Below are 27,773 nucleotides of genomic sequence, written 5' to 3'. Positions count from 1 at the left end.
CCTCCCTCACTCTCTCTCAAAAATAAAGGTAAAAAACAAAACAAAAAACATTACTGGTAGTGTGGGGGTAAGGGCTGTATAAAGCGTTCAGGTGTGGAAATGCTTGGTTTTATAAAAATAGGCAAATTGAAGAAATAGTAAGCATACATGTGAATTCCTCACGTAGACTGAGAAATACGCTCACAGTCACTAAGACATAGTGTCCATTGATCACTAGGAGCTTAATTTTAATTGCATGTTTTTGATAAAAGCAATATATTCATTGAAAACGCTGGAAAAACAGTATTGAAATACTGGGTTTATCTAGGCAGTGTGATTTCGGAGTCTACAGTTCACAGTTCTGCAGGGATCACATTTCTTCTATCTCAAACGGATACTTTCTCAGACACAGAGAATGATAATGCAAAGGCCTCTAACACCCAGACTCCTTTACAAAAGCTTTCTTAAAGTCGCGTCGCGGAGGCGGCACCGCTTGAGGGAGAACCGGGCGCTTAGCCCGCACATTCCGCGCGTCACGCACGTCCCACACGCTCCGTGCGTCACGCAAGCCCTGCCCACACGCCCCGCGCGTCACGCACGGCCTGCTGGGTCCTCCTTCCAGTCCCACATGTCCCGTCCGCCAGTACCGCCCACCCCTTTCCTGTTGCGGAGTTTGGTGACATTGAACGGGCCCGCGCGCTGTCACCGCCTGCGAGGCGCAGTCCGGTCGGCGGAGTAGACGGCCATGGGGAGCCTGCGCAGCCTGCGCTGGGCGGCGGGTGAGACGCGGGTCGGGCTTGGGGAGATTAGGAAGATAGCGTGGCTGCTGGAGATTGAGGAATCCTGCAGCTTCCCCCAGGCCTGGTAACTGCTTGACTTCATCACGTACTCCCAAGTTCCTCAGAACCCTACCCAAAGTGATGGGAGAGAGCAACTGTTAAGCAGATAGTTGGAGTTGGCCAGGAGTGACCCTGGTGCCTGGCCATCCGTCCACCCGGCTCCCACTAACTTAAAGAGCCCTTGCTCCCCGTTCTTTTATCGCCCCGCCCCATCCCTGTCTCCTCTGAGCTCAGTTCTTAAGGCACCTGCCATCCCTAGAGACACCCCCCCCCCCCATTTGCTTGATTGATTCAGGTTTCCACCCTAACCTCTCCCGTCCATAACTCTACTTGAGTCTCTCACCATCTCAAGAGTTTATCTCTGCTCTCAGGGAAAACCTCGAGTCTCGGTTTCCTACCCACTTAGTGTCTGATGAGAAAGGGGATTTAAGGTTTCACAGAATAATAGTAATTGTTTTTCTAAAATGGGAGATACGTTTCTTTTAAACAGTTCTACAGTGAAGTACTTTGGATTTCTTGGGGGAAAGTGTTATGTAGAATCTGCAGTTTATTTTTCTAGTAGACATTTGTGTAATGGGTATTTGGAGTCAGAGCTTAATTTGTCTCCTTGGGGAACTACCAGAGCTTGGGGAACTACTTTGCTTAGTAGTGGCCGAGAAATCAGACAGTTTGCCTCTTGACACTTTTCCAGGCACCAGGGCAAACCACTTTTGGTCACCTTTATGAGCTTTGGTAAGATCTGATGATTGATTTTTTTTTCCTTGGTAGCAAATTACTAAAAAGCTGTCTATTTCAAATTTTAAAGGAAGAATCACCCCAAACTTGCCTATTGAAATAATGTACATTACAAATGTAAATGAAGAAATGTAAAAAAAGAAAAAAACAAAAAAAACCCTTTCTATGGCTTATTTTGTGTTCCAATGGAGAATGGACTGGAAAACATGTCTCAAGCTAGAGAATATTATACACTTCTTTTAAAATAAACACTCCCTCCACTAAAAGAGATTGATTGCCTTAATTTGTTCAGCTTCGTTGAACTAATTTACCTAAAATCTTTTGTGTACACCCTGTTGACCTGTTAGCTGTTACAAGGTAAGTGAAAGAATAATTACTCTGTAAAAAAACTAAAATAGCTGAGTTAAAGAGACTTTGACTACATAGGAACTAAGACTAAAGGTTTATAAGTAGTTTATCTTCCTTTCTTGAAGATATATTTATGCATTATAAAGATTCAAAAGCCTCTCTGCAGACTTTTGATATTCAAGATCTTCAGTATTGGGCAATCAATCAAAACAAAATTCCTTGAGCTAAAAAGAACAACATACTTTATTCCAGATAGATCCACTAAGAATGTTACATGAAGAACTCTTTCCAAAGGGTCTTTGAATGTCTGATGTTTTGTGAGCAACTCTAAGTGATCTGCCTTTTCACCCACTTGTGCCCATTTTATAGCTAAATACTCTGACATACATTATTTTACTTGAATGATTTCTTATAGTATCCTTCTTAGGTAAGTCTTATCATTCATTCTCCAATGTACAAGTGAATAAACATAGGTCAGATGGTTAAATGAGTTGTCCAAGATCATTTAGCCATAAAACGTTAGAACTGGGAGATGAGTAAGTGCCTTCTAATTCAGGAACTTGTGCTCTTTGCTTCATTCAAGCTGCTTATACAGGATATGTGTGTGCTGTATATGTGTTTGTCATGACTAACTGGGCCTCTCTCTCTTTTTTTTTTTTTTTTAACGTTTATTCATTTTTGAGAGACAGACAGAGTGCAAGCAGGGGTGGGGCAGAGAGAGAGGGAGACACAGGATCTGAAACAGGATCCAGGCTTTGAGCTGTCAGCACAGAGACCGACACAGGACTCGAACTCATGAACTGTGAGATCATGACCTGAGCCGAAGTCATACACTCAACCCACTGAGCCACCCAGGTGCCCCATCTCTCTCTCTTTTTTTTTAATGTTTGTTCATTTATTTTGAGAGAGCGCAAGCAGGGCAGGGTCAGAGAGAGGGGGAGAGAGAATCCCAAGCTGGCTCTGCATTCAGCACAGGGGCCCTAACGTGGGGCTTGATCTCATGACCAGGAGATCATGACCTGAACTGAAATCAAGAGTCAGACTGAGCCACCTAGGCGGCCCTAATTGGGTCTCTTTAATGTGAAATGGAAGTGTCATGAAATGCAGATTTACTTGGGAAATGGAAGCACACATTCATGTGCAAATGGATTTTCAGTAAGAAGACTGATTTATCAGACAACCAAAGGAATGGCAGATCATATAGAAACATAATCTAGGCATACTTCACTTATCCAGAATATTATTTGGAATAAGATACTCTAGGTGAGTGAAATTTCAAATAACCAAAGCTTACTCCTTTAAACGATGGACCTTTGTTTTTAAATGTTTCTGTTGGAAATCTTTGCTGTACTTTCTTAGCAAACAGAATATAGGTTTTTATGAGCTTGAACTTGTCATTTTGTGGGTGTAGCTGTAGATATAGGTCAGAGTTGTTAACTTGTGGTTCTTGGACCCCTTCTCAGATGAGAGGTCCTGTGAACCTCTGAAATTATATTCATGTTTTTATGACTATATACCTTTTTGGGGAAGAGAGGATCTGTATCTCGCATCCATTCCTTAGAACAATCTGTGCTCTTTAAGTTAAAAGGCACTGATAAAATGATTTGGAACTAAATGACTACTGAACTATACTCCTGTAGGTTCCATGGCGGTAAAGACTAAATTGTGTTTACTAAATCCTCAGCATTTATCAATGTCCAGCTTATAGTAGACAGGCAATTGATATTCTTTGAATAATTATTTTTAGCTTTTTTAAAAATTAAAAACTTAAAATTAACAATTATTAATTTCTGCAGAATAATTATTAGGTCAAAGGAATGGTATGGCCTTACAAGAATGTTTCTTCACACCTTCAGAAAAATTTTGTTGTCCTACACTTCTTTGACTTTTCAACAGATTTTAAAATGATTTTATCATTATCATTGTTATACCAATACAGTGGACCATGGAGCCTCCTTGTCAGTTTAACTGACATTCTGCAGCATTAGAATCAAGAGATAACTTAGAGGTCATGAAGTGTAGCCCGCTAATTTTACAGATGAGGAAAGTTAAGGCCTCGGAAGGAAACTGAGTTGACCCCAGAAAAATCATACAGGTGCAAAGCTGGGACATAACCAGTATCTCCTGGCTCCCATTCCGATTTCATTTCCAGTACATTCTGCGCCTTCATTGTTCGTTTTGTTTGTTCTTGCTAACCAACCCTAAATGAATACATGCCCATTTTTAGTTCTCTTTGGCTTTGCTTATCACACACTCCAGGTGTTGCCAACAGGTTTTTATTGAGCACACATTATATGCCCTGTACACTCTGAAAACTCTAAAGTGAGTGGACTCCCTCTCTTGGTAAGGCTGCAGTTTATTACAATGAACAAATACACCTATATAATACATCTGGAGAGCTTATGTAATACAGTATATATTAAGTTCTAGACTGAAGAAAAGATTTTAAGTGCTGCCATGGTGTCATGGAGCCAGTTCCTGTTGGTTTTGTGCACATTGCTTCCCAATTTCACAATTAGTCATGTTACATTGGTAACTTGAAATCTGCTGTGGTCAGGGTTATTGGCAAACACTACAAATCAGGGATTTTCTCCACTGACCTCCCCCCATGACCCAGCATACCACTGGCTTTAAGAAAGGAATAGATGTATAGGTTAAGATTATCTACTGAAGGCTCCATTGAAACCGAACGGGAGACAGACAAGAGCAAAGATAGGAGCAGTAATGAGTCTGGAGAGGTTGTGGGAGGAGAAAGGGTAGTAAGAAGAAAGGATTACCTTGGATTTCAGTCAGGAAGTAATAGAAAAGGTATGGCCTTTTGAGTGTTTTGAACTACACGCATTTGGGCAGAAAGGAAGCCTTTATGCGGAAGTTCCCAAAGAAGCATTTTTGGAAAATTACATTGGCTGCTACATACGTGAATAGCTACTGCTTGTGAAGATATTACAGAAATCTATGTGTGAGGTGATGATGAAAATGATAAAAGATAAATAAGTGAATATATATATATATATATATATGAAGTGTTTTGAAGAAATTAGTATGGCTCTGTGAAACAGGATAATTTAAGGAAGACTGAAGTTTTGTGGGGGGGGGGGTTTAATAATTTTTTTTTTAATGTTTGTTTGAAAGGAGGGAGGACAGAGGATCCCAAGCAGCTTCCATGCTAACAGCAGCAAGCCCGATGTGGGGCTCAAATTCACAAATGGTGAGATCATGACCTAAGCTGAAGTCTGCTCAATCAACTGAGCCACCCAGGCACCCCAAAACTAAAGTTTTTGAGTGTGGAGGACTGTAGGAGTGTTGCGCCATTGTCAGAAATAAAGTTAGGAAGGGATACTGCTGTGGCAGAGAGGGTCATGAATTACTGAGTGGTAGGTGACATTGAGTTATAGGTAAATGTGGGATCTCCCAGTCAAAGACTAGGGGACAAAGGAGGGAGTCCTCCCTGAGACAGACAAATGCAGGAGAGAGGCAAAGACCGAATCTTGGAGGCCTGACATAGTATAAGTAATAGGAAGTGGTAAAGAGGACATTAAAGAAGGTACATCATAGAGGTCAGAGATGAAGGGAGAGAATATAACAGTATAAGGTAAGAAGGGTCAGAGGTCTTGTAGAAGGCTGAGATTAGTAGAGTCAAATGGCCACAAAGATGGGAAGAATAGAATCAAATGAGCTAATGGTGAGATTCTAAAAACATTCATGGGACCAGAGGGAAATCACTAATGTTAGAGCAATTTTAGTAAAATGAGCGGGGGAAGAAACATTATAGTAAAATGTGTGGGTGGTGAGACCAAGATGGTAAATTAAATACATGCCACTTATTCAGTCATTTGAACTATGAAAGGAAGGAGATTAGTTTTTTATTTATAGGAACTGTTGAGAACAAGTGATTGTTTTGTCTAAGATAGTGTACCCTCAGTGCCACTGTGTTATAATGAGACCAGAGTTCTCATCAGCTACCAGTAAAGTGTAAATCAGTTCTGCCTTTCTGGAAAGCAGTTGTTCTGGTCTTAAAAGGGTTCCTATTCTCTAACCCTGCACTACCAGGATTCTACATAAGAAAATAATCAGAAATGCCATCAAAGATTTGTGTAGAAAACTGCTCATTTTTGTAATAGTGAAATTGGGAAACAAATCCGGCCAACGGAATGATTGAATTCAGGTTATATCCATGGGTTGGATGTTATATAGCCACCAAAGGTATTTTTTAATTAATCTCTTGGAAAAGTGTTTTGACATATGCAAGATATAGTATTTGATTATGAAAATTGTATATGTTATATACAAACATAGGAAGATGCCTGGGAAGAAATACACCAAGTTGTTATCCCTGGAAGATGTGATTTTAGGTGTTTTTATTTTTTCATCATACTTTTTTTTAAGCTTCCAAATTTTCTATAATGAGCAAGTGTTACTTCTCTAAAGTTTATTTCTTTTAAAGCAGGGAGACATTTGGCAGGAAAAGGGCAGAGGGAAGAATCTAGAGGTGGTGAGATAAGTTTGGGACAACATGTCTCAGTAAGAGGGATCACAGATGGAATGCTTCACTAGTTTAGAGTGAAGGAAGGCCTAGTGTTCTTAAAGGCCTGCAGAGAAGGACAAAAAAAACAGATGGAGAAGTAGGGAATCTGTTTCTGTCACAAAGTGGATTTAGGTCAACAGCTAAGACCAAGAGAGTTTCAAATAGCCATTATTGGGTAGATGGGAGGATACCAAATTATGGCCCCATCTCACTAAAGTTTGGCCACCAGATACATAGAATTGTAAAGAGTTTTTTCCTGTAGTTTCCTCCCCACTTAAAAACTGGCCAGGTTTCAAAAACACCAAAAAACAAACAAAAAAACTGGCCCATTTCCAAAGGCTTATTTATAAATCTATTTTTGAACTCTAAAATTTTTTTCCCATAGAAGCAATGTTACAAAGGGTGACTAGGGTTCTAGTCAGCCCACCAAAGTTCATAATGTCGATCTCTCTTGCCATTTTTCCTCCCTAGTATTTTTCACATCTCTTAGGTACTCTCCATTAGGACGTATAGCTGTCTTATTTCTTCACACAAACCACTTGAACTACAGTGTTGTGACATAACCTAAAAGGAAGGTCCCATATCTATGTCTTCCTACTCCTGCTTCCTTTGCCCCTACTTTTTCCTCACCCCTGGCCTGTCCTGCATTCTGCACTCAGATTTACTGTATAAAATCACCATTGTTACTGTTGTTTTCCTGCTGAAAGCTTTTCTGCCTATTTCCCAAATCCTTTTGGGCGTTTGGCAAACAAAAGGACTCTCACTGTGGGGGAGCATGGATAGGCACAGTATCCAGAGCCAGAATGAGTTAGGCCCGTGACATCACTTAAATTCCAAGCCCTAGAACATCAGCATGGACCTCATTAAGAAGGCAGGTAGGTTTGTGAGCGATGGGAGCCTGGAAGGGAGATTCCGAAGTCTATGTCGCATACTTTTGTAAAATCTGAAAGCTGGGCATACAACTCTACAGGGATTCCAGACTTTTGATGTAATGAGTTACATATTACTGATGTGCAGAAGTCAGAAGTAAATCAGAGCTTCTTTTCAGCAAATTAGCTGTTGAAAAGAGGAATTTTGAACTCTGCCAGAGTTAGGTATTAAGCTCTGGAGGTGCCCTGTCATCCATGTAACCTGTGTTTGACAGGGACTCTGGCTGATTGTGTTGAAGAACAGCGATTCTCAAACGTGGTAGCACATTAGAATCACATAGAGAATTTAAAAAAATATTGATGCCAGAGTCCTGCTCCCAGACACTGGGATTTCATTGGATGGCTCTGCATTTTTTTTTAAAGCTACTCTGGTGATTGTTGTATGCAAAATTTGAAATTCACTTTTGTAGAGCATGGCTTCTTAAACTTCAGTATGCATAAGCATGACTTAGAGGGCTTATTAAAACATTTTTCTAGGCCATACTCCAGGAGATTCTGAAGGTTTGGGGTGAGGTCTGCGAATTTGTTCTACTATGAAGCTCCTAGCTGAGGCTGAGTAAATAGTACTGTTTTAGACTTTAGAATATGTGGTATTCATTTCCATGTGTTTGGCACACAGTAAGTACTCATCAACTGTTGAATGAATGTGGGTATCTGTTTGCTTCTTGAAATTTAATGTTCATATGAATCGCTTGGATATCTCATTAAAAATGCAGGCTCCCTGGGGCGCCTGGGTGGCTCAGTCGGTTAAGCGTCCGACTTTGGCTCAGGTCAAGATCTCGCGGTCCGTGAGTTCGAGCCCCGCGTCGGGCTCTGTGCTGACTGCTCAGAGCCTGGAGCCTGTTTCAGATTCTGTGTCTCCCTCTCTCTCTGACCCTCCCCTGTTCATGCTCTGTCTCTCTCTGTCTCAAAAATAAATAAACGTTAAAAAAAAAAAATTAAAAAAAAAAAGAAATAAAAAAAAATGCAGGCTCCCACGGGCACCTGGGTGGTTCAGACAGTTGAGTGTCTGACTCTTGATTTTAGCTGAGGTCATGATCTTAGGGTGGTGGGATCACACCAGGCTCCCACCTGAGGCTCTGCTGAGTGTGAAGCCTGCTTGAGATTTGAGATTGTCTCTCTCTTTCTGTCTCTGCTCCTCTACCCTGCCTGCACGCACGCACGCTCTCTCTCTCTCTCTCTCTCTCTCTCTTAAAAAAAAAAAAAAATACTGACTCAGATTCTGTAGGTCTGGGTAGGAGCTGAGAATTTGCATTTATTCTAACAAGTTCCCAGGCGATGTCAACTATTCTTGAAAATAGCAAGGTGTGACAGGATATATACCAACATGTATAATTTTCTCATCTCATTTCCATCAGCGTACATTAGTCACATGACCTTCATCTACACATTTTAAGTCTATTCTGAATTGGGCACATTTCCTACTCCATTCCTTTCTTTCTCTGTCCCATTCCAAAAGCATATTGGAGTGCAAGTGAGAATGACATTTTTATAGAGATAACATCAAATTTTTGCTACTTTTAAAAATATTAAATATCAAGTAAATATAAAATATTCATAAAACCCATATAGAGTAAAAACAAGATATAATTAATACCCAAGTACCCATGTTTTAAGAAACATTTTTATTTTGGAATAATTTTAATTTACAGAAAAGTTGCAGAGATAGTTCTGTATACCTCTCACCCAGTTGCCCCTAATTTTAACATCTTCCATAACTATACTACATATGTCAAAACTAAGAAATTAGCATTGGTATATTACTATCAACTAAAGGACAGACTTTATTCGGGTCTCATCAGCTATTCTATTGATGTCCCATTTTCTGTTCCAGGATGCCACAACATGACATAGTTGTCAATGTCTCCTTAGTCTCTTCTGGTCTGTGACAGTTTCACATTCTTTGGTTTTCATGACCTTGATAGTTTTGAAGAAGACTGGTCAGGTATTTTGTAGAATATGTCTCAATTTGGGTTTGTTTGATGCTCACTTAGGGTGAGAGTAGGGTTATGGGTTTGAGGAAAGAATAACTAGCAGAGGTCAAGTGCCCTTTTTATTACATCATATTAGACGATATCCACATGATTTACGATTTTAACCTTGACCAGTTTGTTTCTTCCTTGTAAAGTTACTGTTTTTCCCTTCCCATTCTCTGTTCTTTGGAAACAAGTCACCAAGTCCAACTCACACTTTTCCACAAGGAGAAAGGAATCCCAGAGGGAAGAATATCTACATGTATTTGGGATTTTTCTGTAAGGAAGATTTGTCCCTTCTCCCTTGTTTATTATTCAGCTATTTTTATATCCATATGGATGCATATATTTTATACCTTAAGTTATATAATCTATTACTACATTATTTTGTTGTTCAAATTATTCCAGGTTAGGTTCTATCCGATCAGCTCCTGTGTCCCTTTACACGCCCCGATCTAAAAACATCCTTGTGTTTTTTGAATACTTCCTTATTTTCTGGCACTGCAGGGTATTCCAGCCTAGAGTCAGCCATTCGTCTCCAAGGAGCCCTAGTTCCTTTGACTGGATAATGATATTTAGAAATCCAGATCTGGGCACTGAGTGTGCTTGTTCCTACTGAAGTATCACTGATTCCATGCCCTCCTACCGGGTAGAGCTAGGAAATACATGTATGTATAGTAACCCATGTGTATACACAGACACTTAGGATTTTTTTAATGTTTATTTATTTTGAGAGAGCCTGCATTCTTGAGTGGGGGAGGGGCAGAGAGAGAGGGAGAGAGAGAATTCTAAGCAGAATCCAAGCTGTCAGTGCAGAGCCCAACATGGGGCTCGATCCCACAAACCATGAGATCATGACCTCAGCTGAAATCAAGAGCTGAATGTTCAACCAACTAAGCCACCTAGGTGCCCCTGTGTTTATATCTTTTGTCTATTATCTCTCTATATACATAAAAATATATGTGAAATATAAATATATTTATATGCTTCAATAAATATCTATAAACCTGTAGGAGTTAATACTGAATTCTCTGACTGATCCAGCACCACATTCATTCTAGCCTTCTACCCTTGCTTTTGGAACTTCTTTCTCTGGATTCTTATTATGTACCATTTATTTACTTACTTATTTATAAAGTTTATTTATTGTGAGGGGGGGAGGGACAGAGAGAGAAGGAGAGAGAATCCCAAGCAGGCTCCATGTTATCAGCATAGAGCCCGATGCGGGGCTCAAACTCACAAACGGTGAGATCATGACCTGAGCCAAAATCAAGTCAGATGCTTAACCAACTGAGCCACCCAGGCACCCCCATTACCTACCATTTATTTACTTATTTGTTCAATCCTACTATACTTGTAAAGTAGTTTCAGGATTATTAATCCATGCTCCTGTAAGAAACAAATTTGCCAACTAGAGTACAGTGTTTATGTATAGTTCTTTTTATCTTTGGTACAGTTTCCAGCCACAACGTTTTCCAAAGTTACTCATGTCAGCTTCTTTTTCCCCCACCTTGAAGGTTGTGAAGTTAGGTCATGTCATACATTTCTAATAGTTTGGCGCATTTGTCACAGCCTGAATTCCATCCTTGGATTCTCCCAACATCCTGGTTGATGTTTTAAAATTTGCATATGTTAAAAGCTCTTTGTGATGTATAGTTTTATGGATTTTGACAAATGCCATGATTTTATTTTTAAGCAGATGATTAGCAGACTTCATAGTTAGCAACATACTTGCAACACGCTTAGCAACTGATTTTCATACAGGTTATAAGACACTAAATTAGATATCTTCTAAAAGTCTCTTCCTCTCCCAGCACTCATTGAACCTCCATTTATCATGTCTAATGTCACATCACTGATGATTCACTCCAGGAGTGTCTTGAAAGATTCTGAGAAAAAAGGATCCCTACCTCTCTGCACTGTCTATCATGAGGTTGGAAAGACAATTTATGGAAAGGAGGGGAAAACGAGGCGAAAGCCAGTACTTGAACCAGCCTCATCCCAGCTGACCAACTATAGCTTCCAGCTCCTAGTAAAACCTCTGAGGTACTAGTTTTCAAATTGTGAGCCCCCAGAATAACAGTAGCAGCATCACTTGGGAAATTGTTAGAAATGGGAATTCTCAGACCTCTCATACTGAATCAAAAACTCTGAAACTGGGGTCCAGTAATCTGTTATAAGTCCTCTGGGTGATTCTGATGCATACTAAAGTTTGAGAACCTCCACTCTAGGTTAACCAGCCATTTGTCAGTCACATCCTCAGAGGCGGCAGGGAGGATTCATCTCGACTTCCTGCTAGGGCCCCAGGGATACAGAACTGGTCAGCCAGGGGCAGGCTGCAAGTGCAACCAGAGGGTTAAAGGGCCATTTTTCTTTTGGTTTGTATGTTTGTTTTTAATTGTAATTCACCAGAGGATGGAAAATTTCTGGCTTGGATGTCTGTAGGGCAATATATTTTATCTCTTTGAGACAGAAAAGGAAGAAAAGACATCTTAATGATACTAAAACTTTTTTATGCTTTTGTTTTTTGTAATTGCAGAATAACAAATCACATTAAGTACTTCATAATTTAGTGATTTCAGTTTTAATTTTTTTTACATTTGTTATTTCTAATGTGTAAAATATCATATTTGCATATGTTTTGAACGGCATTTATACTTTAGAGAGGTAAAAATTACTGGCATCCAGTATGAAGTTGTAGTAAGAAAAAGCTGGCAGATATTTTCTGATCCAGGTAAACTTCTCATGCCTTCAAGTGACTTTTTCACCACCAGCTCCACTTCAAATCTTACTCCCCTTACTCCATTCCAGCCACACTGGCCTCCTCGTTGTGGTTCCTAGAACCACTGTAGGGCCTTTGCTCTTAAATTGTTTCTGTTTGGAATATCCTGCCACTAGATATCTGCATAGCTAGCTCCCTTACTTCCTTCAAAAGTGGCATTCTCAAAGAGAGCTTACCTTAGTAGTCTATCTAAAATCTCACACACTCCATTCCAAGCACATAAGTGCCTCACTTTATGTCCTGTCCCCAGTGTTCATTTTTTTCTCTCTTGGCATTTATTGTCTAACAATGTATGTATATATGTATGTGCATATACTTTCTCTCCAGTAGAATGCAAGTTTTATTAGCATCGATTTTTTTTATCTCTTTTATATGTTGTCTATAACAATGCCTGATACATAGTAGGTACTCAGTTATTATTTGTTGAATGAGTATCTCCAAACATGGATTTATCTGACTGGTAGTAAGTAGGTGTACCTGTTATCATTTTTTGCCTTATCGTCATTACCCAAACTAAGCTGAGAGTTACCTTGTCTTCTATTCTGCTAAACTGCCTCTGTTCTAATTAAGAGGGATGGGGAAAAGCAATACCTAAGGAAATAATTTGTTTCCTGTGGACCTTGTAGCTCACTGCCAGTTAACCTTGTTCCTCTCTGTCTCAGTGCCTTCCAGAAGGGAATGGGGCAGGATGCTGTGAGATGGGGCCTTGTAGGTCACATTAAACAAGGGGTCCTCTGGGGAAGATGAAAAAGTCCTGGAGATGGATGTTGGTGATGGTAACACAACGGTGTGAGTGTACTTAATGCCACAGAACTGTACACTTAAAAGTGGTAAACTTTTATTATGTATATTTTAGCACAGTTTTTTTATTTTTAAAACCCCAAACACAGTGGGCCTGAAAGTGTAGTTTCAAATCAGCAGTAGCACCTTCACCTAAGAACTTGTAAGAAATGCAGATTCCCAGCCTCCACCCCAGAACTGTTGATTTGGAAACTGAAGGTACGTGTCCCCAGTGCTTTGTGTTTAAACAAGCCATTCAGGTAGTTCTGGTGCACGCTGAAGTTTGAGAATCACAGCATTATGTAATTTTGTTTTAATCCCGAGAGCTATGAAAAACTATTGAAAAGTTTTATAGAATATTTTCATTCATAAAATTAGCATAAAATGGTCAGAAATTCTGACCACTTTAGGGGTAAAATTGAAAAGTGCTATGGAAATGTTTTGAAAATTATTGTTTTAAGTAGTACTTCAAAAAAAAAACCTTAAAATTTAGAGTGCCTGCTATATTTCAAGCATCTTGCCAAATGCTGTCACATTTGTTTTTCCATTTGCAGTAAATACTACATTATCCACATTTAAAATGAGGAAAGATGTGGAAATCAATTATACTGTAATTTATCTACTTTCCTTATGGTGCACACTTACTGCCACTAGGTGGCACTGGTGGGGTGGTTACCCAGACCTGGGCAAGGCCTTCTGGGATTACAGAATTAGAAAATGAAAAAATGCATACCCTTATGAAAGAAATTAGCAAATAACCACAAATCTTTACATAAACATAGGTCCCAATTTCTGGTACATAAGAGGACCTCTGAAAATCCACTCCTATATATAAAAACTATGAAAACACCACCAAAAATTCTTAAGATCAACTTTTTCAGAACTCTAGAAAATAACCAGAGGCTTGTGGTAGTCTGAGTAGTATTTATCCAAGAAAAATGACTTAATCATGGTAAGAATAGCAAGCTTTATAATAGTTTTAACAGTTTCCTTTGTCCTGTCAGCTTCACAGTGGCCTTGAAAACCAGTAGCCTGTCAATCACAGTAGCTAATGAAAACCAGGAGTTCTAGCAGGCACTGAAGAAGGCAGAATGGATTTGGAGCGCCCTAAAATCCACAACCCCTGAGAATTGTTACTCTTGGCTTGTCTGGAACTTCCCTGGAAACACCCATTCACTGGGCTTGCCTTTTTTTCACCCAACTCAGCTAATTCAGTGGGAACAGTTTCTCCCTCACCCACCCTAGAGCATGCTGCAACAGGCACACAGAGCCCTTTGGCAAAGTCTGGCAAACTTCTTGGTGGCAGGCATTTAAGGATGTCTGTTCAGCGATTAGGTAGCCACCAAGCTAACACAGAACATAGATAGAATACAAGGGAATATAGATTAGTGGAATTGAATTGAGAGTCTACTAATAAACCCTCACGTTTATGCTCAATTTTTTCTATATTGTGCCAAAATAATTCAACAGGGGAACGAATGCTTTTTTCAACCAATGATGCTGGGAAAACTGGATATTCATTCACCTGCAAAAGAATGGAGTTGGATCCCTTCCACACACAGCATACCTGTATTAACTCCAAATGGATCAGGCCTAAATGTTAAAACTTAAAACGATAACATTCTTAGACAACAGCGTAGGAGTAAGCTTTTGTGACCTTGTATATGACACCAAAGTCTCAAGCAACAAAAGAAAAAAAAAAAGGATAAGTTGGACTTCATCAAAATTTGAAACTTCTGTATTAAAAGGACATCATCAAGATGGTGAAAAGACAACCCATGAAATGGAGGAAAATATTTGCAAGTCATACATCAGACAACACAACTCAATAATAAAAATACAACCCAATTAAGAAATGAGCAAAGAAGCTGAATAAACCTTTCCCCAAGGACATATACAACTAGCCAACAAGCAAATAAAGAGATTCTCGTCATTACCCAGTAGAGAAATACAAATCAAAATCACAACGAGATGCCACTTCACACCCACTAAGATGGCTTTTATTAAAAAACATAAATGTGGACTAGGAGGTGAAGAAATTGGATCCCTCAAACATTGCTGATGGAAATGTAAAATGTGACCACTTGGAAAACAGTTCCTCAAACGATTAAACAGAGTTACCGTATGACCCAGCAATTTCACCTTAGTATATGCCCCAAAGAAATGAAGATGTTTGTTCAAAAAGTGCATAATTTTCCATGTCAGCATTCTTCATAATAGCCAAAAAGTGGAAACCACTTAAATGTCCATTGACTATAAACAAAGTCTAGGGTATCCATACAATGGAATAAAATTTGTCCGTAAAAAAAAAAAAACAACAATAAATACTACAGCATGGATGATGAACCTTGAAAACATGCTGAGTGAAAGAAGCCATTCATAAAAGGCCACACATTACATGATTCTATTTATAAAAAACATCAAAAATTTTCCATATTTCCAGAATATGCAAATCCATAGAGATGGAAAGTAGATTAGTGGTTTCCAAGGGTTGGAAGGAGGAAGAAACAGAGTGACTTAATGGATCTGGCATTTCTTTCTAGGATGATGAAAATTTTCTAGAATTAGATGGTAGTGATCAGTACACAACTTTGTGAATAAGCTAAAAACCATGATACTGTACACTTTAAAAGGATTAGTTTTATGATAATGGAGTTATGTATCAAGTGTTATTTTAAAAATCTTTACACAAATATAAACATATACCCATTTAAGTCTATAGTAATATCTTTTAAATTGTTACATTCATTTTTTTTAATGTTTATTTATTTTGGGGGAGAAGAGAGGGAGAGAATCCCAACCAGGCTCCATGCTGTGAGTGTGGAGCCTGATGCAGGGCTCATTCTCACAAATCACGAGATCATGACCTGAGCTGAACCAAGAGTTGGATGCTTAACTGTTGATCTCAGCTAAGGTCATGATTTCACGGTTTGTGAGTCTGAGCCCTGAGTCAGGCTCTGCACTGACAGTGTGGAATCTGCTTGGGACTGTCTCTCCCTCCCTCTGCCCTTCCCTAGCTTGCTCTATCTTTCTCTCTTTCTCAAAAATAAATAAATAGGGGCGGCCTGGGTGGCTCAGTCAGTTAAGCATCCAACTTTGGCTCAGGTCATGATCTCGTAGGTCGTGGGTTGAAGCCACGTGCCAGGCTCTATGCTCACAGCTCAAAGCATGGAGGCTGTTTTGGATTCTGTGTCTCCCTCTGTCTCTGCCTCTCCCCCGCTTGTGCTCTCTCTCTTTCTCTGTCTCTTTCTCTCTCAAAAATAAGTACACATTAAAAAAATTTTAAAGATTTTTAAACATAATAATAAACTTTTTAAAGTTTTTTTAACGTAAGAGAAAAAAACAAATCGTGGTTCTAGTCAGCTTTGGGGAAAAAAAACGTATTTTACTCCTATTCCCTCTCTTGCCTCCCCCTTATTGCTCCAACTCTGAAGCTACAAAGACATCCAAGTAGGAGTTTGGAACTACAAAGGTACAGACAGACTGTCTACTAACAAATAGATCTTAAAAACTACTTGAACTTTCCTATGAGCTTTTATCCACAAAGCTGTGAGGGAACATTTTGGTTGCATTAAAGACAAGTTTTAGGCATTCCTTTTTTTGTCACCCAGAGCATCACAGAGTGCCAGGATACTAGTAAATTTATCACTGGTGTCTTTCCAACTTTCTTTTCTGTTCCATTGTACTTCATAGTGGTCCCCTTTTTCCATGTATCTAGGACCCTAGGGGTCTTCTGATTCTGAATCCTATCAGCCCCGGTCTCTCTTGTACTGTGACCCCCATACTCAGAATCACTCCCCTTTCTTCTCGCATCAAAAGTATTTCTGGCTTTTTCTGCTTTGAATTCTGATTTATTTATGGGGCACCTGGGTGGCTCAGTCGGTTAAGCGTCTGACTTCAGCTCAGGTCATGATCTCACAGTTCATGAGTTCGAGCCCCGCGTCAGGCTCTGTGCTGACATCTCGGATCCTGGAGCCTGCTTCGGATTCTGTGTCTCCCTCTCTCTTTGCCCCTCCACTGCTCATGCTCTCTCAAAAATAAATAAAAACACTAAAAAAAAAAAAAAGAATTCTGATTAATTATGATTGATTTAAAAATTTCATGTTAAGGCTAAAGGTGAAAATAGCTAACCAAAACTAAATTCTTAGGCATACATTTGTTTTAGGAATGAATGTATTTCCTAGTTTTGTTAACTGAGAAGGCATGGAAACAATGACAAACCCAGTAATACTTCCTCTTTAAAAACCATAGCACCCTGAAGGAATGTCTGATTCTAAATCAGAGACAGGAAGCATTCAAAACAAATCTGGAGCATCATGTCTGAAAGTAGGGAAGCTATCAATGATTACTCAGCACCTGTTGAAAGTACTCAGGAGCCAATTTGGAAGGGTCCCTAGTGGCTAAAAATGGGAATATCTGAGCATCAAAAAGAAAAATGACTGAAATGGGCTGGAGTACATAATGTGTTAAAATGCAAGCGTTCCTTATGTTATTTTTAAACAAAAGGTCGCCTGTGGAGGCTGCAAGGAAAACAGTTCATCAATTTGAAACTGGCAAATGGAAAGAATCAAGCATTCATTCCACATTTCCTGTGGACTTTTACCTTAGAATAATCCAGTAATTCATGTAGAATATGACCATTTTATATTCTATAATGAAACAATAGATCTAGGTAACAATCATCAATGTCTGATAAAAACATTAAATGAAAGATTGATGGAGAACTTTATAAGGGATGAGTCAGACTGATAGCATCTACTGATAAATCTTAACAAAATAAAATTGATATATGCCTCTTGATAAGATACAGTAGGAAGAACACAGTACCACCTATGGCATATTATTTCTAAAAATTCTAACTTAAATCTGATGAAGCCCCAAAAATCTGTTTACGAGGAAAAAGAATTAGAAGAATATGTTAAACAACACCATGGGGATACAATCAGCAAAATTTGAAATGAGGGAAATTCTATGGAATTAATGATGTAGTTTCTTCAACAAATGATAAGGCAGGGGACCTATACAGGACACATCAACCATATTCAATGTACACTTATTTAGAATAAATCAACTATTAAAAAAATGAGCCCATTGGGGAAATATAATATTTGATCATAATATGCTAAGATCAAGGAAATATTTTTTAGTTGAGCTAATGGTATTCTGGATAATGATTTTGAAAAGTTGCTGTTGTGAGATACATACTGAAGTATTCATAGGTGAACTAATAGGATGTTTAGGATTTGCTCTAAAATAATTCAGTAGGAAGTAGGGAGGGGTGTTCAGATGAAACTATTTATTGGCCATGTGTTGATAATTGTTGACACTGGGTGGTGAGTGCATGGAGATTTATAGAACTGATCTCTGTGCTTAGAATTTAGATTTTAAAATTAGCTATATATATAATATAGCTTTATACATTTTTTAATATAGAGTTTAAAAACTTCACACAATTACTATACCTGAAGTTGATTTCCAGTTGGGGAATTATGGCTTAGGCAAAACAAGGCTTTCTAGAGCCCCTTGCTGGCCATTGCAGCCCCCTACCCAGAGTATACCAGAGTCGTATTGGCAATTTGGCATCTTGGTTTATCACTTGTGAGAGGTTCTAATCTTTACCTAAATAACTCAGTGCTGTAATATGTAATATTTCCATCAGGAGCATTGTTATGACAAAATACGTGTGAGAAGTACTTTTATAAACAGCTGATAAAATGTTTATATTACAAATTGCTAATTTCCTGATGAGCAAAACATGTATATTTTAAAACAGCACCAAGGATCACACTTTAAATATATGTATCTTATATATATATATATATACACATATATATATATGAGCCTGGGTGGCTCAGTCAGTTAAGCATCCGATTTCGGCTCAGGTCATGATCTCACGGTTTGTGAGTTCAAACCCCACATCAGGCTCTGTGCTGACAGCTCAGAGCCTTGAGCCTGCTTGGGATTCTTGCCTCCCTCTCTGCCCCTCCCCCACTCACACTTTTTCTCTCTCTCTCTCTCAAAAGTAAATAAACATTAAAAAAATTAAATATATGTATCTTACATGCACAGTAGTATATTCACTTTTTAAATGAGTTAATTTTTATAAATGAAATATAAACCTTGTAGGTATTTCCTATTTTGAGACACCATTAGATTTTCTTTCTCTGAAACATTTTCCTGTCTTTTTTCTAGGAAGCTATTTTAGGTTATTTGAAAGAGATGCTTCCTCATCTCTAAGACTTACCAGAAACTCTGATTTGAAGAGAATAAATGGATTTTGCACCAAACCACAAGAAAGTCCAAAAGCTCCACCCTGTAAGTATGTATTCGTTTTTCCAGTTATAGAAGCTCCTGATGAATGGAACAACTTGGAATCAAAACAACCTAAAAGACAAGTCATCGCAGGGTTGTCATACCCTGTCCTATAGTTGAGGCCTCCCAAATTGTACTGTTACTGGCTCACATGTAGCAATGCTTTCTTCCTTTTCCTCACTTGTCACTTTCATCTCTTATTTCCAGGATTAGATTGGAGCTTTTTGTTGAAGAATGGATGCACCAAAGTAAATAGTGATCTAGAAGTTATCTTTTAGGAACCCCAAAGATGAACCACATTAGGAAATGATGTTTGGGATACAGTATAACTAGCACCAGCCTCTGGCTTGGGCATTAATTTCAGCCATCAGTACTCCTATTCTTAACTCAAACCCTTGTCACTGTCACTACTGTGGAAACAAGGAGCATAATATATAAACTGTAGGGTCCCACAAGCTATTTGCTTGTTCCTTCTTCATGGGTGTACGCTCAGGTCAGGCAGGTCTTGGTGAATGGAAAAGAACTATCTTCAAAGAATAGTTATCAGGAGCTTAAAAATGTTTATATCCTTCAACCTGGTGTTTCACTTCTGGGTATCTATCCTCAGGAATAACCCCAAATGTGGAAAATCTCTGAGTGTAAAGATGTTCCCATTTTTATAATAGGAAAATGAGAACTAAATCTAAATGTCAAATAATCTGGGAATGATTAATTATGTATGTTAGATGTACTTGATGAGATTGTACAGCTGTTGGAAATGGTGCTTGTAAATACCATGTACTGGCATGGAAAATGTTTGTCATTATGTCCATGAACAAATAGGATACAAAATTTTATATCGTGTTTAAGCACATCATGATATACATATAAATGACACATACACACACAGGGATAAGACTTAGGAAACACTACCAAAGTAAAAATATAGTGATTATGCTACAACAGGAGAATTAGGGATAGTTTTTATCTTCTACTTTTATATCTATACTTTCCAAATTATCTTTAATGTACTTACAATGGAAAGAAAGCAAAAAAACAACTATAGAGTTGTGCCAAGTGCTGGGAGAGTTAAAAAATAAAACTACAGCAATGCCATTTCTATACTTCTAAACCTCTTTTCTCACCTTTGGTTCTTTATGGATTTTTTTTCCTAGTGACTTCCCAGTTCCCTTTGCTGTTGCCTTCTGGTTAAGTGAGAGAGGCATAGCACGACTGTGTGGCAGTGGGAAGGAGTATGAAGGAGTAGGTAACAGTCAAGGAGATGGTCTGTCTGTGAGAGATGTAGGCAGCACGTGGAAGTTAAATGAGATTATCTCTGAAGGTCCCTTCTAACCCTAACATTTTGTGATTCCCTAACTTTTTCTGCTCCTTATCTTCAATGACTTCTCCTTTTATTTTATTTATTTATTTTTTTGAAAGACTTTCTCTTACAGTCTGTGGTTGTGTGCCTTTCTTGTTCATCCACCTCCTTGGCCACTTCATTTTCGTCTGCTGCCTCTTTCTCCTGGACAGTCTCTTGGGTCTTAATCATCTTCACTGGCTCTCCCTTTGCACTGATGATTATCTCTGCTTTTGACTTAATTCATGAAACCTATTCAGATGTTGTAAATTTAGACCCAATAGATAGATATAAAATGGTATCCATGCTTTTTCCTCTCCTAACTGGTTCTTTTCAGTCTCCTGATTTTGCTTAACAGTACTATTGTTGTCTTGCTCATTCACATTTGAGGCTATTTGATTCCTTCCTTGTCTTAATCAGTCTCCAAATTCTTTCAGTCATCTTCAGATTGACTTTTTTGTCTCTCTTCTCACCGTTCCAACTCCAGTTCGGACCATATCACCGCACTGTTGTATTACAAGGTCCTGTTTGGACTTGTTGCCCACTCTATCCTATCCTTCCTTTCTCTCTTCCATCTATTATGCAGATTAATCTTTTAAAACATTAACTTCTTCCTTGCTTCAAAGTTCCCAAATCAGGTTTAAAAAGCTTAGCCTGGCATTCAGGATCTTTGATGATCTTATTTTACCTTATAACCTTGTTCTTTTTCTACTGAAGTCAAATAAGCTTCTCATTGTTCCCTTCTTAGTTAATCTTTATCTTTATATACTTGCTTATGGTGTTCTTTCAACTTTCAATGGCTAGGAAATAATGCTTTTATTTTACCTCAGCCTTCACAGATTTTTGTATCTCATTTGACAAACGCGGCATCCTAAGAAATTCCATTCAAACAAAGCTCTAATTCGCTTGAGGTTTCTCAATGGTTCTGTTTAGTGGATAGCTAAAAAGCACGAATAGCACTTTTTAATTGCTAAATTTGAGAGTAATAACCTCAAATAAGTAAGATGTCTTGTCTTGTTTTTTTCATAGACACTTACAGCCACAGAGTGCCATTACACAAACCTACACATTGGGAGAGGAAGATCCTGATATGGTCAGGTCGCTTCAAAAAGGAAGATGAAATCCCAGAGACTGTCTCGTGAGTGCTGAACTTAGGGGTTGTAAGCAGCTTTTATTTCTCACTGATCCGTTTCAAAGGAAAAACAGTTCCTTTGAGTCCCTATTGAAAACCTTTCAGCCAAATCCTAGAACAGTCTTAACTTCTCTAAATGTTTCCTCTTTGGCAAGTACCTGCAATAAAAACAGTGCTGGAAAATCCATGCCTTCTCATTGATATGTTATGTTGCACCTAGTGGAGAGCTGTCAAGTACTCAAAAGTCAACTGATTGATTTCCTCTCCTAGCTACAGAAATCTGACTAAGCAGTGATGTTCACTGTTTTTAGCTTGTTTTTAATCTAGGTATATCAGTTAGGTATCACTGACAATAATTATATTCTATAAAATCCACCCAAGTATTCAACCAAAGGCATAACAGTATTTAAGAGCAACATATTCTCTTTCTGGGATCCCAGAAAGCGTGCTTCCTATCACCAACTTTCTTAAACCCAGCTGTGGCTGAGATCTTGGGACTTTTTCAGAGTCTGGAGATAAGTATAGATTCCTCTGACTCAGGGTTTCTCAGTCCCCGTGCTATCGACATTTTGGGCCAGATAATCCTTTGTTGTCGGAGGCTGTTGTGTACATGATAGGATGTTTAGCAGCATCCTTGCTTGGTCATCCTCCAGATGCCAGTGGCACTTAGTTGTAACAATGAAAAATGTCTCCAGACATTGCCAAACATCCCCTGGGGGGACAAAACAAAACAAAACGAAACCCTGGTTGAGAACCACTGCTCCAGCCTCCTGATGTTAAAGACCCTGATTGGTTTGCATCTCAGCCAAGAGAGATTGTGAGAAGTAGATGCCATCTCCCCTGTGGGGCATCATCATCTTTACTGATAGGGAGTTGGGAAAAAAGCTCTTAGATGTTCCCTTCTAGCAAGAAACTATTCCTGGAACTTCTGGTTTTGGGTTCCAAGGCATGATTTTAAAATATCTGAGTTCATTCAGGGTATCTTTTCCCAGGAAGAGAAGTCTTACTTGCTTTTTGTTTACAATGGCTTTAACAGAGCCGTTCTACTTCTGTCTGTCAAATTAAATAGTACATTATTTTCACTAAAATTACTTCAGCAGGAAAGCCCTGGTCCTTCTTAGCTAAGATGACAGTGTACTCTCCTGGGAAATAAGAGCAAGTTGGAAATAAGAATGATGTTAAGTTCCTGCCTGTGTCTTAATTTCTTCCTGAATATTCCAGCAGAAAACAAGCTGGTGTATACCCAGGGCCCTAATAGGTGCTGTGTAGACTTTGCCATGGAACACCTTCAGTCTGCCTTGCCGGTGGTTCCAAGATCCCCCTTAAGCCCAAAGTACTACCTAGTGAGTCACCATAGAATGCTCTTCTCTGGGCCTGAGGAAGGGTTCATCCTTGTGCTGGTAGTTCTGAACAGGCACTGCCCACTCTGATTGCTTCTGTGGGATGGAGGGCAACCTCATGGCCTTATTTAAATGCATTTTACTCTTTTAATGTAAAATATTTTGACTGAAATTCTTGTAATGAAAAGTAAAATATGTTTCTTTTCATGAGTATCGCAGCACTTTAGATTGGCATATCCATGCCAATTCACATAAAATATTGTCAGCATGGGTAGTGAGTTTGTGGTTGGTGAGCTCTCAGATGCTCTTAACAGAGCAATTCACTGTCCTTAGCAGTTGTCCCTGGTTCCTCCCACTGCCCTGCTGGCCCAGTTTCAGTGCCTAGAGAACTCCCTTCACACTGCCACCTCACTGGGTCCCAGCTCTTATATCACAGTGTGTATGCTTTCAGGGTTCTGCCTCCTGCAATGCCTGGACGCTGTGCCTCCTTCCAAGCATTTCTAAAGTATTTTTTTCCTCCTGATTTCAAAAGTAATGTGTATTAAAAATCTGGGGGGAAAAAGAGAGGAAGGAAGGAAGTTAGCACTCCCATCCCATCATCTGGAGATAATCACTTCCTATCTACATCCCTACTGAGTAGGCCATTGCTCTCTCTGGGGCCCATTTGGACTCTTCATACGCTGCCCTGAGTATCTACCAGGCTCATGTAATAGAACTGCAACTCACTGCCTCCATACAGAATCACAAAGGTGGAATGGCCTTCTCTTTAGACTCTTCCTTGTTAGGCGTCTTAGTTTTCACACAAGAATGATAATCCAACCCTCAGTGTTCTGTTAAGGCACATGGGTCTGTATTCAGTGGACAGGTTCAAAGACGTACTTGCCAAAGAGTGCAGTCTCAAGTTCACTGTCATGCGATTTTAGCAAAACATTAGTTAAAAGGTAAACATTAAGGAAGCATTGCTTAAAGGATCTTTCTCTGTTGCACATATTGTCTAGAATCTATTCCTGGTTCTAAATCTAAGTATTAGAAGTATTTAGATTATTAAATCTGTTCCTGGTTCAAGGCAGAAAGCAAAAACTTGGGTATAAAGAGTGCATTGTTTAACTCTCTCCCATGTTTGTTTTCTGTCTGAATTGTGATTCATGTTGAAACATATGAAACTCATGAAGCTCATTGCAGTATTTGTTGTCAGGATGTTGTTCAGACAATCATTATATCACATAGCATCTTCTTAAGAACCCCAGGGAGAAATATCTTCTGGTTTCACTTTTAACATTGGCTGCTAATGTGAAACTTGAAAGCCAAAATTGGAGACGAGCATAGCAAGCATAGGTTAATACATTTTGCCCCTTTTTTTCCCCCTTTGTTCCTGGATCCACTTTCTGTCTTCACACTTTTTTTCTTTAAGTTTGTGCTATCTTGTTGGATTTTATATGTAAATTTAAAATGAGTTAATGAAAACTCCCCATCCTCCCCCAAATCCTACAAGATTTCCAGGTCTCACATCTTTTTTATATTTATGGGTACCACTCCACTTTTGACTTGTCAGACATAGAGCTTATTTCCTACTGGCAACTTCAGAAAGAGAAATGTTAACTGTCTGTCATGATCTCATTGTATTACTAGGTTTGAGATGCTTGATGCTGCAAAGAACAAGATCCGGGTGAAGATCAGCTATGTAATGATTGCCCTGACCGTGGCCGGATGTATCTTGATGGTTGTTGAGGGCAAGAAGGTGAGAGTGGACTTCCTCTCTGTCTCTGTTTTCTACAAAGGATCTAGAGGAAATCAGGGGTTGACCCTCATATTTAGTCTCTGCAAAGAGTTGGTTACTTTCTACACGAGAAATGATAAGAAACAAAATAAGACACAGTAGGGACAAACCTGGGATATCCTGTCTGGGGATAAATAGCAAACCCTAACTTTGGCAAAGTGAAGGACTGAATTATTTTTGCATGAAGTAAACAAAAAAAAGTGGTTATCACAGATGTCATAAAAAATTGTGAAACAAGCAAAATGACACTGTTGTATCTAATGATAACACCTACATATCTATAACGCACTCCCGGTACATGGGCTTATTTATCCACACTCGAACTTCCTTAACCCTGGTGAGCATTCTTGTCACCATTCTTTACTTGAAGCTCAGCCACACTGGGCCATATGTGTAAGGACCATAGCTCCTAAACAGGTACAAAGGTATTCAAGTCCAGAAATCTCTGTTTTAACATACATCATTATTAATAGCTATCATTAATTGAGTATTCACTGTCTTCTAAGCACTTGGCTGTTCTTTCATTTGAACCTCAGAACAGCACAGCGGAATAGATACTATTATTAGCACCTTATTTATAGATGAGGAAACGTGGCTTAGAAAGCTTTGCTCACTTGCCCATCTCCTGAATGGCAGAGCACAGTTTGAATCTAGACCTGTCTAATTGAGGTTGATAGTAAAATTGCTCCCAATTATTGAGTCCTCATTATGTCACAGATACTATTAAACTCACTGAATCACCACAATGCCCTGAGAACCTAAGCAGTGGTTCTCTTAGTATCCATACTTTATAAAAGAGAAACCTGAAGCTCAGAGCTATTAAATCACTTTCCCAAAGTCACATAGCTAATAAGTGGCAGGATAAAAATGTAGAGCCAACTTTTCAAGTTCCCAAACTCATAGTACTATCTTGTGATTAAAATATGTTTTTTTTTATATGCAGCAGGACTGGTCAAACCCTTATTTTAATACTATGTCTAATTTTATATATCACAACTTCCATGTGGAAAGAGATGTCTTATATCTATTATAAAATATTAAAAAGGTTCTTCTGCCAACCCAGTGATAACTGACTTCCTTATCCCCAGTGAGTGCAGAGTAAAAGGAAATGAACATCTGGCTCTCTTCAGACTCTTGGAATGGAAAATACTGACCATTTAGGCTGACCTTATGGGAGCATGAGGGACAAGTGTGCAGGACTAGGTGAAGTTCTTTCCAAGACATCTCTGTTCCTGCCCCACCTGAGTTTTTCTTCTGATTTCCTATTTGACTTCTCATGCTTAGTTCTCAGATTGAAACCTGTAGAAGCATGTGGACAGGACGTAGGGGCTTCTGGAATTCTAAGAAGTCTGTATTGGTTTTGTATACTTGATTATAGTAAGCTGAGTCTAAATACTCTAGAAACAAGTTATCCCCTGGGATTTCCTCTAGTGTCATCCTAGGGTATACGCCATGTACTTTAAGAGTTTCTTTTCTCTCCTTTATGTACCAGAAAGCCATTTCATTTGTTTCACATGGAACTATCCACTTCTTAAAAGTTGGTAAATGCTACTGTAGAATGGAGAACTTTTAGACTTAATGCTATATAGAAGAGAGAAGTTAGCCATTGTATGTTCTGTCCTTACCATCAAGGTACCATTCCCATTCTCCTACCCCTTCCCATACCTAATTCTTTACATGTGAAATTACACAGAAGAAAATTCCACCTTATGTATAGGGTGCTAGTTTCACTTATTTGGTATAAAACTTCTGAAACTGGTCAGCTTATGTAAGCTTCACAGGCATGTAATAGGTCACGTGGAAGGAAACAAGGGAAGAGAATGGTTGCCTCTCCCCCACTGCTGTTTACTCCCACAGGTTGGAGTAGTGGGATAGATACTGGTGAGAGTCATCAGTCGTAGTATTTAGTAAAGTCTGGGATCTCCAAAGCTAAATATTTTTGGTAAAAGAGGAGTAAGGAGTTTGAAGGGTATGAAAATACACAAATGAGTTAGGATAGGAGAAATGGTAGCAACAAAAAAAAGTGAAAGGAAAGAAAGGATAGAAATGGAAACAAAAAGGTATTAATACTAAAGAGAGAAAAAAGGGAAAAAGATAAGGGACTTAATTGGAAGAAGCTAGATTTACAGAAACATGCCAGAAAGACAGAGAAGGTAGAGGTGCAGCATTTCTCTCATGCTTGACTGGATGGGCTACTGTACTGTGAAGCGTTAGAGGAAGCAGAAGGCACGGGGAGGATGTGTCTGTGCCCAGTGTGCACACAGCAGACCATTGTGGGCATGCCCTGCCACAGTTAATCTATTGACATGAGTGCAGGGTAATGACATCCTCCCCAAACCCACACAAATAATCACTTGTTCAAATCTGTTTCACTTTAGGCTGTCAGAAGAAACGAGTCTTTAACAAGCCTGAACTTAGAAAAGAAAGCTCGCCTGAGAGAGGAAGCAGCTATGAAGGCCAAAACAGAGTAGCAGAGGTATCCATGTTGGCTGGCTTTTGAAAATGCAGGAATAATGTTGCAGCAATTAGCCTGTTATTAAGAAGAATATGGTATGAAGATCTGTTTCATGAAAGTATGGTTTACACAGACATAAATTTCTGCTGTAGTGGTACAAATAAATTTCCTTAAAAAAATGACCTGTCTATATTTTTGTGGCTTTGATCCAGGTTAAATGCAGCCTTTCACCTTTTTGGAGAAAAATCGGGCAAGTTATTTAAACCTTAATATTAACTCTTCTTTAGAGAGATGCCATATCTTACTTTAATTTTCATTACGAAAGTGATTTCTCTACAGAAGCCAAAATGGCTTCTAGTTCTGTATTTCTCGCTCATGTGTACTCATTTCTAGAGGGATAAGGAAAGCCAGCTCAGTATACTGCCCAGGGGCATCTTGGAGAGCTAACCTCCCCAAATATCATGGTGCTTCTGAGAGCCCTGGGAAGCAGCTAGATCACACTCTGCCATCTTCAGGCATGTTGACAGA

At 39.0% G+C, this 27,773-nt stretch overlaps 1 protein-coding gene across 1 annotated transcript; it reads left to right on the top strand.

Moving 5' to 3' along the window:
* The first annotated feature begins 581 nt into the window (after nucleotides 1–581).
* Nucleotides 582–27,427, top strand: FAM162A (family with sequence similarity 162 member A). Its single transcript, XM_030329783.2, has 5 exons — nucleotides 582–758; nucleotides 19,083–19,205; nucleotides 21,571–21,679; nucleotides 24,643–24,751; nucleotides 27,169–27,427. The coding sequence occupies exons 1-5, from the start codon at nucleotides 725–727 to the stop codon at nucleotides 27,259–27,261; spliced, it is 468 nt and encodes a 155-aa protein (XP_030185643.1). The 5' UTR covers nucleotides 582–724; the 3' UTR covers nucleotides 27,262–27,427.
* Nucleotides 27,428–27,773: the final 346 nt, after the last annotated feature.

Source organism: Lynx canadensis, chromosome C2, assembly GCF_007474595.2.
Source record: "Lynx canadensis isolate LIC74 chromosome C2, mLynCan4.pri.v2, whole genome shotgun sequence".
In the NCBI taxonomy this organism is placed as follows: domain Eukaryota; kingdom Metazoa; phylum Chordata; class Mammalia; order Carnivora; family Felidae; genus Lynx; species Lynx canadensis.
This window is presented reverse-complemented; position numbering and strand designations above follow the sequence as displayed.